Source organism: Lontra canadensis, unplaced genomic scaffold (genome assembly GCF_010015895.1).
Source record: "Lontra canadensis isolate GAN:19392208 unplaced genomic scaffold, GSC_riverotter_1.0 scaffold67, whole genome shotgun sequence".
Lineage (NCBI taxonomy): Eukaryota > Metazoa > Chordata > Mammalia > Carnivora > Mustelidae > Lontra > Lontra canadensis.
In genome coordinates, this window is record NW_022631061.1 from 2,412,507 (window position 1) to 2,428,088 (window position 15,582).

The following is a 15,582-nucleotide window of genomic DNA, read 5'->3' on the forward strand; positions in this document are numbered from 1 at the left end:
TTAAATCACAATTACCATATTATCCATGAAGAATTTTAAAAGAAGAAATACATGCCAACACAAATAACACAAGACCTAGAAAAAGAGTCTAACAAGTTTTAGCAATCAAAACACATGTTTTAATAGCTGTCCTTAGGACTTGAGGGAAAAAAATATGTTACTGGATGGTAACCATCTGAAAGTTATCTTAGTGTGATCATTTATTTCTTTATTTAAAAAGTTAATGAATAAAAGAAAACTTACTTCAATTTTTAAATGAATTCATTCAATTAAAATAAAATCATGATGTCCTATGATTTTAACTCTTATAAACTATGCCCCAGAGGGAAGGAGGGGTGATTTATATCACATTATATAAAATACTGGAGTTCAGAGTCAGACTTCAGTTATCTGAAAATTATACAACTCCTAATAGGGGAAACAAATGTCTTAAAGCAAGATACTAAGTTTTTTTGTTAAGTGTCTAAAAAGTTCTATTATTTTTAGTTTTAAACCAGTGGGTGCTCTCCAAAACTTAGAATTCAAGATAGCATCAAATACAAATTTTAAAAAGCATCACCATTAAAGCAAAGGTTGCCCAATCCAAATGGGATAAATGTAATTTTTTCAAAAAAGCATGAGGATGCTCTACTTGTTATTAGATAGAAGCCATCTACTTTTTTTGGCCTCTTTTTATTGTCTAATTCCTGTTGAACTCAATGTGCATGTCAGACTTCTATCCTATGTACAAGTTCTCAACCTAGACAAGGAATAATTTTCAAATTTTAAATGAACATCACTCATTATGTATAATGCTATTTTGTTAAACCAGCTGTCCAGAAAACTCTAAAGATTTTGTTTGTTTTGCATTAGCCACAAGAGAGTGGACTTCCTTAGAATACCAAAGTATTTATTTAGAATATGAAAGTCAAGTTCAGCAAAAATCAAACATTGTTAGAGCTGAGGAAAATAAAAGGCTTAATATTTGAACATACTGAACTAAAAGTGAAAACAAATCTAGAATTCAAGAATGAATAAGTGCTTCTTACGCAATCATAATATTCTCTCCACCCTTCCAACATAAGTGCCAGCAAAAAATACTAAAGACCAGAGAAACAACCTGACAAAACACTTCAAAGACCACAAGCCATGAGGACATCATGAAGCTGAGTAAAGGATTAGATAGTTAATAGAAGAAATGGTGGGAGAACAGAAGGTAAAAATTCAACTATATGATAGACTGTGACAGTAAGAGTTGAATTCTAAAGGTTTAACAAATTATTTAATTCAAAACCATCATTTTTAACAATAATGAATTTGACACAAACCCAGTTCTAATGTTAAAAGTCAACATACATGGGTCCCTCATGCTCAGAGCGAAGAATAGAAAAAAAACAAAACCAACAAATGCAACTGAGAAAGAGAGGTCCTTCTAATCCTTTTGTAAACAAGCTTCTACGTGAGCACACTGATAGCTCTTTGGCCTCCTGACACGCTGCCTTTTTTTTTTTGCACATGCAATATCTTCTTTTTTTTTTTGCATGTGCAATATTAATGCATGAAAACGTGGCATTACCAGCACAAAGCCAGGTGAGGGAGACTGTGTAAGCTTTTCTTCGTTCCCAACTATATATATATTCTTTGTGGTTTTAAGTTTTTTGCCTTTAAGGGAAGCACCTCTCCAATGAAAAGTTCTAAACCTGTTTAAAAAAAAAAAAAAAAAACTGCAGGGAATTTCTTCACATTTTATAAATAAAAATACCAGAAATGAAGAACTGACAGAAATTCAAGCAGATCCAAATTCAACCATCCATTTTTCATACTTCTCCAAGTCTGCAGCAGAGACAGACTTGGCAATTTTCTTAAGAGCCAATTCAAAGTCTCCTTTGGTAACAGGCATCTGAAGCTCCTCTTTAGAAAGTGCACGGATCTCTTCTGGACCTAAGCCATTGATTCGCCGTCTCATTGCCATTAAAGAGGCATCCCTAAAAACATACAAAATCTGTGAATCCACACTGATGCAAATGTTTTAAACACTGTCAATTGTAACAAAGTTAAGAGAAAACATTCGAAAGATCATTTTATGTGTTTTTATGGTGCTGCGCACCATAAAATGGTAATTTCCCATTTTAGAGATATTCTGAGGGCTCAGAAAAGGTTAAAACAGGATGCAAATGACTTAAACACAAAAATAAAATGTACTATTAATGAATCCTAAAAGTCAAGGTTGGACTCCAATAGTACTGAATTTTCTTTTCCCCACTTGCTCTTCAAAGGCAGCCAAGAAAGTTAGGAAACAGAAGTAGAGTTTTGAAATACGGAATTACACACTTGAAAACGAACACATGGCTAATATTAAGATAATTCAAATCTTATAACAATTTGTCTACAACCTAATTAGAGGAGGTAAAGCCAGGAAACTCCTTCTCTGGAACATGAATGTATCTGCATCGGGTAGATGTGGAGGCCCTCACATGGGGCTCTGGTGGACAACTAAAGGGATTAAACCAGGCTTCTCCAGATCCTATTTTCAGCTCCATTCTGATCAGCTGTACATAATTATGAAGGTCTGGAAGAACTGGACAATTAATGCTCACAAAAAAGCAATTAGGAAGCTAACCCAACCAAAACTTCAAATTTTATGTGTATTTTACACAGTGGAACTATTGGGAGCTTGTGTGCCACTAAATTTACATGTATGTAAGAAAAATACTAGTACAAAAAGTGAGAAACAACAGATACTACAGTTTTAAAGAAAGGCTATTACTGTCAATTGAAGTATAGTTAAGATTGGAAAAAAGAAAAACCTTATTGAGTGAGGTGAATTGTCTATAAAATATGATGTCACTACATTGAAAGGGAAAGATAGAATATATTTTATACACATAAAATATGTATTTCCCAGCTTCAACTGATACAACTTTGCTTGCTCATCTGCATGCAGTAAAATAATAACAACCAAAACTAATATTATTTTATGTTGATATAACTAGGCTCCAATTTAGGGCTAAACTGACCTTAGCTTGTCAAAGTCATTGTTACCAAATTCAGTATAATTTCTCAAAAACCAAAGGATAGATCAGAGAAAGACAAAATTTATCTTTGGTTTCACTCATATGTGGAATATAAAAAACAATGCAGAGGTTCACAGGGGAAGGGAGAGAAACTGAATGGTAAGTAACAGAAAGGGAGACAACCCAGCATAGACTCTTAACTCTAGGAAACAAACAGAGTTGCTGGAGGGGAGGCAGTGGGAGGATGGGGTTATCGGTGATAGGCATTAAGGAGGGCACATGATGTGATGAGCACTGGGTGTTATACACAACTGATGAATTATTGAACTCTGTATCTGAACTAAAGATGTATTATTTTTAGTTAGTACTATATGTTGGCTAATTGAATTTAAATTTAAAAAAAATCAGAAGAACATAAAAGGTGACCATATTGCTATACAATCATTCATCTAACAATGACCCATGAAGTTCTGTAGAAAAGAAACAAGACAAATGAGAAATCATTTCAAGGAAATGGGTTGCTGCTTTCATGTCAAGAGCTAGGAATGATACTAACTTTAAGATCAATCCTCCTGTCAAATCTATACCTAATATCTAAGGTCACAGATTAAAAAAAAAAAATACCTGCAAACATTAGTTATATCAGCACCAGAATAGCCCTCAATCTTCTCTGCTATATCTTCCAATTCAATGTCAGGATCCAGTTCAACCTCACGAAGATTGATCTTCAGCAGCTCAGTTCTTCCTTTTGCTGTAGAAGATTTTTTTGTTACTGTTGGAGGTTTTACTTTACAAATCATCTTGATGAGAAATCACATATTAACATTCAGTAAAAGAAAGAGGAGTCAGTAACTTGAGTCCACCTAATATTTCCAACTCATGGCATGACTCAGAATTACTGAATTTCGTAAGTGCCTTGGCTGCAATAACTAGAAATTGAAACAAAACTCAAAGAGTTTTCCTTATAGATTGTGAAGATACTTGCTGTGAAAACAAATAGTCTGTAGTCCTTTATGAAAAATAAAATCATTCATATTCAAGTATCAAATGTGCTTTTAGTAAAAAGCAACATTTAGTCTAGTTTTATAAAATTAGATTGCATGGAGTGTAACTCCTATGAATCATTTTGCTCACCTTTAAAAGTAACATAGAAAAAAGATTTCCTAGGATACAGGAAATCAGCACTTGGCACAAAACACATATTAATGTGTTTTTTTTTTACTTGGAGAGCCAGCCCACAGACATTTGCTGTTCCAATACGACTGAAATGTATATTGTACTGTGTAAGCTCAAATGAATTACAGAATTATTTAAAATAACCAATCATGCTTGCTGTCTTACTATTATTGTTAATGTCGTATTTCTATTTAATACAGCATACTAGGATAATGCAAACTTAGGTTGCATCTGGCTTTCTATTATTTTCTGATATGTAAAATGAAATGTAATTTTCCCCAACTTATTTTGAAAAATCTTAAATCTATAGGTTAAAAAAAAAAAATCAGTCAACAACCATTTGCCTTCCATCTAGACTCATCATTTGTCAATATTTTGCCATTATCACTCCCTTCACCTCTCCCCCCTCCTTCTTTTTTGAATTTAGAGCTAACTATAGGCACTGCAACACTTCACCTTAAATTCTTCAGCATGTACCTTCTAAGAACAAAGATATCCATACAATTATTACACTAACCAGCAAATTCAACCCTGGTACATTAGAATCATCCAATACACAATCCAGATTAACACGTCCCCATTTTCCCCAGGAAACTTTCTTAAAATCCGTCATACACTGCATTTAGTTATCATATCTCTTTAGTATTCTTTAATCTAAAACAGTTCTCCAAAGTTTGTTTTATCTTTTCTGACACTGACAATTCCCCAAATGATCATACAGAGTTCAAAGCATTCTAGTAAAGATCCCAACAGGTCTGTTTGTGTATCTGAACAGGCAGATAATAAAATGTTTATGGAAATGGAAAGAATCAAGGACAACCAAGACACACTGGAAAAACAACAATAAGGTGGGAGGAACTGCCCTATCAGGCTTTAAGACTTATTACAAAGTAATAAGATTCAAATCAATGTACTACTCTTGCAGAGATAAACAAATAGATTGATGATACGGAACAGGGAGCCCAGAAGCAGATCAAAGCATATACTATGGCAGCTATTTAAGACATGTGGTGGGAGAAAATGCCAGAACAACTACTGTCTACTGGGTACAAAAATGAAACTGCATCCTGCCTCATACCATACATAAAAATTGGTGCCAGGGGCGCTTGGGTGGGTCAGTCGTTAAGCGTCTGCCTTTGGCTCAGGTTGTGATCCCAGGGTCCTGGGATCAAGGCCCACATCAGGCTCCCTGCTCAGTGGGAAGCCTGTTAAGATACTTAACCCCTCAGTGCCTCAGTTTCCTCACATGTCAGATAAAGATATGAAGAGAATCTACTGCATAAGACTGTTGCGTGGGTTAAATAATACATGTAAGGACTGGCCCACAGCACTCAAAATGTGTTCATTGTGGTGCCTCCTCACCCAACGCCAGCACCACCAGTGGTTAGCCAACAAACAAGATTAAAGGGAAGCCTGTTTCTCTCTCTCCCACTCCCCTGCTTGTGCTCCCAATCTCTCTCTCTCTCAAATAAATAAATAAATAATCTTTTAAAAAAAAATCAGTGCCAGATATATTACTACTCTAAATATAAGATGCAAAATTACAAACATTTTAGAAGATAAAACAAGAAATATATTAATGAATTCAGAGTGAATATTCTTAAGATATATAGATAAATATCTATATATATATTCAAGAAGCTGCCCACAAAGGAAAAGACTGACAAACCTACCACATTAAAATTAGGAACCCCAATTCACCAAGACTGTAAACAGAGTGAAACACAAAAGCTGGAGTTTGAGAAGATATTTACAACATATACTGCAAAGTACTTATATCCAGAATATTTAAAGAACTCCTACAAATATAAAGGTCAGACCACCTAACAGAAAAATGGGCAAAAGATATGAACAGGTATTTGTTATGTATCTTTTCCTTTATTAGCCGTTTGATTTTGTTACAATCCAAACGGCTACCATAGGAAAAGATATTCAAATTATTTAATAAAGAAGGAAATAAAAATTAAACCACAATGAGACAGCACTGTACACCAAGAGACTGGTATATGAATTAAAAAGTCTAAGGTTTTGGAAAAATGTGAAGCAACGGGAACTCTCCTATCTTGCTGGCTTGAGTACAGTGTGTAACAACCACTTTGGAACAACCACTTGGGAAGACAGACTGGTTTTATCTCTTATTGTTCCAGCTATGCAACATGACCAGCAACTCACTGCATGGATGGAATGCTCCATCTCCCTAAAGAAACTCAGGCATTTTTGCCATTATACGAGTATAAAAATATTCATAATTGCCTAGAATTGAAACAATTAAACTGTCCACCAAATAATATGATGGGTAACTGTGGTATAATGACATAATGGATGTTATAGGCTGAACTGTGTCTCCTCCAACCCCCTGAAGTTTGATGTTAAGTTCTAACTTCCAATACTTCAGAATGCAACTGTATTTGAAGACAGTGCCTTTAAGAGGTGATTAAAGTAAAATGAGGTCATATGGGTGGATCCTTTTTTTTTTTTTAAGATTTTATTTATTTATTTGACAGACAGAGATCACAAGTAGGCAGAGAGGCAGGCAGAGAGAGAGGAGGAAGCAGGCTCCCCGCAGAGCAGAGAGCCTGATGCAGGGCTCGATCCCAGGACCCTAGGATCATAACCTGAGCTGAGGGCAGCAGCTTAACCCACTGAGCCACCCAGGTGCCCCTGGGTGGATCCTAATCCAGTCTGACTGGTATCTTTACAAGAGCAGGAGGTTAGGACACACACACAGAAGATGACTACATAAAGACACTGGGAGAAAATGGCTTTCTATAAGCCAAGGAAAGAGGCCCCAGAATGAAACAACACCTTGCTCGATCTTGGACTTCTAGACTGAGAAAATAAATTTTTGTTGTTTAAGCCACCCAGTCTGTGGTACTCTGTAATGGCAGCCCTAGCTGACCAATACAATGGAATGATATACAGCAACAAAAATGAACAGCACCTAGATTTCATAATATGGATGAATCTTAAAAATGTACTTGAACAAAAGCAAAATATGAATAAATACAATTAGTGTGATTCAATTTAAGTTTTAGAAAAGATAAAGCTTTGTTTGGGGATACATTATTAGGTGAGAAAATTATAAGATAAAAATAAATTATTTCCAAAAAAGGAGTAACAGTGATTACCACCAGGGGGCAGGAAGGGAGCTATGCTAGGGAAGAATATACTGGGAGCTTCTGAGGTCAGATAATGCTCCATTTCTGGTCCTAGAAAGTAGTTACATGGTTGTTTGCCAATTATTGGATAGACTGAACTAAATTTTAATACATGGTTCTATAACAAGTTATAGTTCTCACTCACACACGCAAAGTAAGACAAAGCAAAGCAATGCAAAGAGAAGCCACAGTGAGAAGAAAAGCAAGCAGGCATTATTTGAGATTGCCAGGAAAAAAAAAAAAAAAAAAGAGTATGAGTCGGAAATCTTCACCTCTAGAATTCCTTCATCTTGGGAGCTCCTTATCCTTGATCATCCCCAGCCAACAGGCCCACCTTAGAGTTCACTATGGTATAGAGACATAGAAGTCCTGCACTCAGATGATCAGCAAGAGGGGTGTGGGAAAAACAAGGGGAGGACAGGAAGCCCCTAGGTCTGCTCCTACAGAAAGTGGCTGTGCTCCTGATGCCTCAGTAAGAACTCCGAATGTAACCCAAGTGCGATTTCATAGTGCTCCACACATAGCAGGTGAATGTTAGCAAACAAATATCACTTTGCTCTTAGTCCTAATGCTAAGAGTATCACCGTACTTGTAAATCAAAATGTTTTACTGCAGCCTGCCCTTAGAACTCAAACACCAAGTTCAATATAATGTATTATCCCACAGAAACAAAGTTCCAGTCAGTCACCTTAAATGAACTTTGGAGCATAAGCCTGCTCAAAGTGAGGGCTAGTGCTACTGAAGCCTAGTAGGAAGCGTCCTGTTCCCTAGTCACTATAATTTGGGGGAAAATAACTTGTAATTCTGGTTGTATCAGTGGTTTGTTAGAAGATTCCAAGTAGGATTTATCGACTCTATAAAACTGAATGATATTGTTGAAGGATTTAACAAGAAATTAATATGTTAATAAAGAACTACAAATGCCACATAACCAAGTCAGTACACATTCTAAATTTAAATAAACATCGTTAAAAGGATCATATACTTCTTATATTAACAATTCTTCTGAAGCACACTTGGCAGTCCAGTGAAGATGATAGCAGGTATGTGCTCTGGGGCCAGACTGTCTGGGCTCACAGCCCTGCTCTGCCTCACTGGTGGGGTACTTAACCTCTCAATGCCTCAGTTGCCTCACATGTCAGATAAAGATACGAAGAGAATCTACTGCATAAGACTGTTGCGTGGGTTAAATAAGTTAATACATGTAAGGACTGGCCCACAGCACTCAAAAAGTGTTCATTGCGGTGCCTCCCCACCCAACGCCAGCACCACCAGTGGTTAGCCAACAAACAAGAGTAAAGGGAGACACAGAAAACCCAGATCCCTTTTATTAAGGACCATGTGAGACACCGCTGGGAGACACAAGGGAGATAGGCCAGGTCAAATAAGCCTTCACAGAATTAGCATGCTTTAATGTCAACTTTGAAATATCAATAAACTTTTCCTAAATTTGTATTTATTTAAGTAATCTCTACACCCAATGTGGGGCTCAAACTCACAACCCCAAGATCAAGGATCATATTCTCTTCTCACTGAGCCAGCCAGGCACCCTATTGGATTTTTTTGTTCTTTATCTTCTTTTTCAGTAAGCTCCATGGCCCAAGATGGGGCTCAAACACACACCCCAAGGTCAAGAGCCGCATGTTCTATTGACTGAGCCAGGCAGGGGCCCCAGTAAAGTTTAAATAAAGGCAAAGAGAGAGAACAATCTGGGAAACGGGAGTACCATAAATAAGGACATGAAGTAAGAAGCAGCATGCATATACCAGAGTGGTTGCGGGGAGTAAGTAGAAAAGTACGAAGGAGGCCTGAGAGAGGCAAATAGACACAATTAAGAAGGATAAGGTGTGGACCTACAACTTAAACAAAGAAAAGGGGGAAAAAAAAACAAAACACTCTGACCCTGATGTGATAGGAAATGAGTCTAAGAGACTCTATGACACTTCAGTGATTTAAGGAGGTTATTCTAAAAGCAAAATATAATTAAATGAAAGGGGCTGAAAAAGGACTACATTAATCTGAGCAGGTGCCTGCTGCTGTAATTTAGATGCATAAAGGAAGAAGAGACTTACTGTGAGGCCAGGCTCTAGCTGTGCCTGTTATTTTGCCTTTTGTTAACTATGGCAGATTGTATTTACCAGGACGGCTGCAACAGTCGCTCTCATCCCACACGTGCTTCTACAATGTGGTCTTGCCACTCTCCCACCCAGAGGTAGTCTCTTGAAAATGGTGGGGCTGTAAATGTTGCAACCCAGAGTACAGCAGAAGTGACACTACATAGCCTCTAAGGCTAGGTTATAAAAAGGGATGCCCCTACCACCTATCCCAGTGGACCATCTGGTGCCCTGAGCTACTACGCATGTATGAACTCGGACTATCTGGAAACCCACCACGACTGGAGCAGCCAAGGCCGCATGGAATGGCCACAAGGAAGAAAGTGCTCCAGAAAGACGAGCTCTGGCTTAGGCATCAGGGGTGCCTTTAGTTTAATCTATTCTCATTTTTATATTATCTTCCTTTTCCAACTAAAATTTATTTTCATGGGTTGCTTTGGTTCATAAAATGTCCTTCAAACTTTTTTTTTTTACTTTCATATAATCTTTCTTTCCATTAATTTTACCCTATATTTCTAAATCATTCCTTCAGGCCTCTCACTTTTCCAAGGGTTATTGTTTTATCTATTCCAGACCCTTCTGTCTTACCAGATGCTCCAGCCACAAGAGTGATCTGTCTGTTCATTTTCAAGTAACCATACCTTTGTTTCTGTTTTTCTCTGAAAATTAGTGAAAATCTAACTTCAAAGCACTTTGGCCAGAATTTATTTATTTTTTTAAAGATTTTATTTATTTATTTGACAGAGAGATCACAAGTAGGCAGAGCGGCAGACAGAGAGAAAGGAGGAAGCAGGCTCCCTGCTGAGCAGAGAGCCCCATGCGGGGCTCGATCCCAGGACCTGGGATCATGACCTGAGCTGAAGGCAGAGGCTTTAATCCACTGAGCCACCCAGGGGCACCTGGCCAGAATTTATTATTCCTCATTCTCCACTCCAAAATACCATGGACCTGGCGGGGGGTGTTAAACAGGTAATAGAGATTAAGGAGTGTACTTGTTGTGATGAGCACTGGGTGTTGTATGTAAGTGTTGAATCACTATTTTGTACACCTGAAAGTAGTCCTACACTGCACTGGAATTTATGCTGTATTAGAATAAACTAACTGGAATTTTAAATTAAAAAACTTGAAAAGAAAAAGTATCATGGAGAACACTAAGATCACAGGACACTGTTTTCCCTACAGTTAGTTGGAAGGTAGGCATACACTTAACCTAACTGCACCCGGAGCTCTCTAAGGACAAGGCTTGTACATCGCTTATATTCCCACAGTGCCTAATAAGTGCTTAACAGCAAAGAGCTAGATAAACACCTATTGAACTAATACAGATGAAAGAAAAAGTTAGACAGAGTGGAGTTCTAATTATGATTACCTGTTTGGATACACATTAGGAGAAAGCAATTTCTCAAGTTCCATAGTCACAAGGTACACACCTTCAGACTAATAATGAGCAAAGAGAAGCACCCAAAAGTGATTACCTATAATGGACATAACATTTTCATAAGGGAAAACAAGTTTAGAAGAAAGCCCTTCAGTCAGCCAAATCTATTTTCTTCTCCAATATTTCAAAGAAAGCTAAATTCCTAACTTTGTATCACAAAGCATGTCTTTCCCCCAATACCTAAGCTCTCCTCAGCAGTTATAAAATTGCTATCATCGACTATTTTTCCAGTTACTTTTTTTTCTCCCTGTTATGGTGAATTAAAGTTCACAGTACCAAAGTTTAAATGATGTCAGTTCAAGTAGTAAAACTTTTATTTTCCCCCATTAGTATTAATTTCTTATTTATAATCATTGTACACAGTAGTAAAATTAAAACTGATTTCATAGAAATATACCAGATAGAATACAGATATTTGGTTTAGAAAACAAGGAAGGAAAATAGGAGGGGAAAAAAGAGAAAGGAAAGAAACATTAAATCAGAAGTGGTAACAAACCACTCAAATTTCAAACCTTCATGTGGCTAATATGAAAGCAAGCCAGGCAATAAGGAGCTGCTTCTGGGGGTTAGAATATTCCAGGATAGCTTAAAGCTTCTAAATTGAATCACTTTCATTACTGCTTTAAATAAGTTTATTATTATTGTAAGGTCAATCAAAATTTCAGCACTGTTTTAAGAAAAATAACATTTTTCAAGTAATGAGATTATGAGAATTAATGGAAAGACAATACAAGATAACCTATTAGCTAGAAATCTACCAATTAATTTTATCACAGAGCCTTGAGATTTAGTCATGAAAGTGACTAAGGAATATGTTTTTAAAATTAAGTTTTGGGGTCTTTGGGGGGCTCAGTTGGTTGAGCATCTGCCTTCGGCTCAGGTCATGATCTCATGACCCTGGGATCGAGACCCGCATCGGGCTCCCTGCTCACTGGGGAGCCTGCTCCCTCTTCCTCTGCTGCTCCCCCTGCTTGTTCTCTGTCAAATAAAGAAACATCTTTAAAAAAAGAGAAAAAGTCGCAGGTGAAGCTTCCATTTCTGGCCATCACAAAAAAACTGGTACCAGACTTTCTTTGGTAAACACATAAAACAAGAGGCAACTGTTTTCATGCATTAGCCAACAGACAGCAAATAACTGTAAAGTAGCTTTTTCTTAAGTTCTACCAATAATATGAGTGCCTGTCAGAACAAAATTCAATACCTTTCAAAGGAAAACAACATAATCCAGACTGCCTACAATGTGGAGCATATAATAAAAACTACTAGACACATGAAGAAACAGAAAAATGTGACCCATAATTAAGAAAATGAAAAAGCAGCCAACAGAAACTGATGTTCTAGATTTAAGAATCAGCTGAAATAAACTACAAAGTCATATATCAATTATCTATTTCTGAATAAGATATTACACTAAAACTTATTGGCTTAACATAATAATTTATCATCTTCATCGTTACTGTGTGCATCAGGAATTTGGGAGAAGCTTAGCTAGAATGCTCTCACTTAGGATCTATGATGGCTAATTTTATGTGAACTTGGCTGGGCCACAGTACCCATACATTTGGTCAAACATTATTCTAGATGTTTCTATAAGGATGTTTTTGTAGGAGATTAATATTTAAATCCATAGACTCAGTAAAGCAGACAGCTCTCCATAATGTGGGAGGCCTCATCTGATCAGCTGAAGGCCAAAGCAGAACGAAAGCCGGATCTGCCCAGAACAAGAGGGAATTCTGCCCAAAAAGAGCCCTTGGACTTGCATTGTGATACCAATGCCTCCCTGGGTCTCCAGCCTGCCAGCCTACCCTGCAGATTTTAGACCTGCCAGTCTCTGTAATTCCATGAGCTAATCCATTAAAATAAATCTGTCTCTATATACATGCTCTACGAGTTCTGTTTCTCTGGAGAAACCTGACTAATGCAGGGTCATGAAATTTTAGTCAATGTACAGGCTAGGCCTGTAGTCCTCCAAAAGTATATAACTCACGTAACAGGTAAGCCGATTCCATTGGCTGCTAGTGGGAGACTTTCGTTTCTTCCCATCTGGGCTTCTCCATAGGCTATTTGTCCTCATGGTATGGCAGCTGGCTTCCTCAAAAGCATGTAATCTGAGAGAGGGACAGCCAGGCAGGAACTATCCTTTTTATGATTTAGCCTCAGAAGTCACTTATAGCATCATTCTCCCATATTCTATTCCTTAGAAACAAATCACTAAGTCCAATACATTGTCAGGGGGAGGAGAACTAAGCTCCAACTTTTGATGGGAAAAATCTCCAAGAATTACAGGAAAAGATAGACAAAACGGATAAAGAGCTGGGGAATCCCAGCAAAGCAACAGAAACTATATTAAATAGCCAAATGGAAATGCTAGATTTGCAAAATATGTTTGAAATGAAAAATGCACTGGTTGAGATTAAAAGTAGATTAAGAAATGGCAGAAGAAAGTGTCAATGAACATGAAGATAAATGAACAGAAATTATCCAACCTGAAGAATTAGAAAAAAGACTGAAAAAAATGTAATAGAGTCCAGTGACCTGTGCAACAATATCAAAGTCCAACATACATGCAGGATAAATAAAAAAGGAAAATTTTACAGAGTACATCATAGTAAAATTGCTGAAAACAAAAAGATAAACAGAGTATCTTAACAACCACAGAGAGGGGGTGCCTGGGTGGCTCAGTCAGTTAACCATCCAACTCTTGATTTCAGCTTAGGTCATGATCTCAGGGTCATGAGATCAAGCCCCTCACTGGGCTCCGTGATGGCTGTGGAGTCTGCTTAAGATTCTCTCTCTCCTTCTCCCTCTGCCCCTCCCTGCCTAAAAAAAAACAAAACAAAACAAAACAAAACAAAAAAAAAAAACCCACAGAGGACAACCACTCAAGAAAATTCCAACCTACTTTCTATAAACATATACTACCACATGACCCAGTTATCTCACTCCTAGGTATTTATCCAGGAGAACTGAAAACATATGTTCACACAAAGAATTGAACATGAATGTTGACAGCAGATTTATAACAGTCCCAAAGAATGCCCCAAAGAAGAATGGGCTGCAAAGGGACACAAGAAATCATTTCGGGATGAAAGATATATCCTGCATTCTGATTGTGGTATGGTTTCATGGCTTGTATGTCAAAATCAGCAAATTTTAAGTGGATAAAGCTTACTATAGATAAATCATTTTTCAATGAAGTTGATTTAAAAAAACAATAGCCAGAAAGGAAGAGATACATTACATACAATGGTGTGAATGACAGTGGACCTCACATCAGAAACCAGTGGAGGCCAGATGACAAAGTGACATCTTTTTTTTTTTTTTAAAGATTTTATTTATTTATTTGACAGAGATCACAAGTAGGCAGAGAGGCAGGCAGAGAGAGAGAGGAAGAAGCAGGCTCCCTGCAGAGCAGAGAGCCCGATGTGGGGCTCGATCCCAGGACCCTGGGACCATGACCTGAGCCGAAGGCAGAGGCTTTAATCCACTGAGCCACCCAGGCACCCCCAAAGTGACATCTTTATAAGTAATGAAAGAAAAAAACAAGACAAAAAACTTTTTCTAACCTGGATTTATTAAAAATATCCTTCAGAAATAAGGGTGAAAGAAAGACACTTCATATAACAAAAACTGAACTTGATGCTGGCAGATCTTAACTAGAAGAAATATTAAAGGAACTCTTCTGGAAAAATAGGAGATGAACCCAGATGGAAATCTGGACCTTAAGATAGAAAAACAGAGCAGCGCGGGTATTAAATATGTAGGCAAACAGAAAACACTACTTTTTTGTGCCCTCTTGGTTGAAGTTTAAACTGATAATTTAAATCTCATTATATTGTGGGATCTATAGGAATGTAGGTATAAAACACATGACAAAACAGCACAAAGGCTTGGTGGGAAGAGGCAAACAGTTCTTACATTTTACATTAAATAGTACACTTCAAGTCAACTGTGAAAAGTTACAGATGCATACTGTTAATTCCTAGATCAACTGCTAAAAAAAAAAAGGGTATAGGTAAATATTCATTAAAGGAATTAAAGTGGATACTAAAAAATAGTGAATTATCAAAAGAAATTAGGAAAAGAGGTACAGAGAAACAAAAGGGAAAATAACAAGATGGCACATTTAAACACACCCATATCAATGATTACATTGTATTTAAATGGACCAAATATGCCAATTAAAAAGAAGAAACAAATGGATAAATAGCCAGGCCCAATTATATGCTATCTACAAGAACTGCACTGCAAATTTAAGGACAGGATGAAAACTCAAGGAAGAAAGCAGATATATCAAACAAACGATAAGCAAAAGAAAGATGGTGAGGCTATGGTAACATTAAAAGTAAACATCAAGTCAAAGGGTCTAACCAGAGATAAAGACATTTCATAATGGTAGAAGGACAAAGAAGATATACCAGTAACTGTTTATGTACCTAATGAACTTCAAAATGCATAAAGCAAACACTGACAGAATTAAAGCAAACAATAAACAAATTCACAATAATACTTGAGGAGTTTAACAACCCACTCTGTAATTGGTTAAAAAAAAAAAACAGTAAAAAAATAAGTAAGAATCTAAAAGATTGGAACAATACTATCACACTAACTTGATCTGACCAACAACTATAGAATATTATAATCAACAAGTACAGAATAAACATGCACCAAAAAAGACTGTATGCTGAAGAATAAATTCAATA

At 36.9% G+C, this 15,582-nt stretch overlaps 1 protein-coding gene across 5 annotated transcripts in view; it reads right to left on the reverse strand.

Annotated features, from left to right (window-relative positions):
- Positions 1–1,598: 1,598 nt before the first annotated feature.
- Positions 1,599–15,582, reverse strand: part of KATNAL1 (katanin catalytic subunit A1 like 1) — a 73,361-nt gene continuing 59,377 nt past the window's right edge. For all 5 annotated transcript variants that reach the window (XM_032879987.1, XM_032879990.1, XM_032879989.1 and 2 more), the window contains exons 10-11: positions 3,618–3,744; positions 1,599–1,964 (exon numbers count right to left, since the gene is read on the reverse strand). In XM_032879987.1, the coding sequence (XP_032735878.1) occupies positions 1,766–1,964; positions 3,618–3,744 (326 nt within the window). In that variant the 3' untranslated portion in view covers positions 1,599–1,765. The remainder of the gene's footprint in view (positions 1,965–3,617; positions 3,745–15,582) is intronic.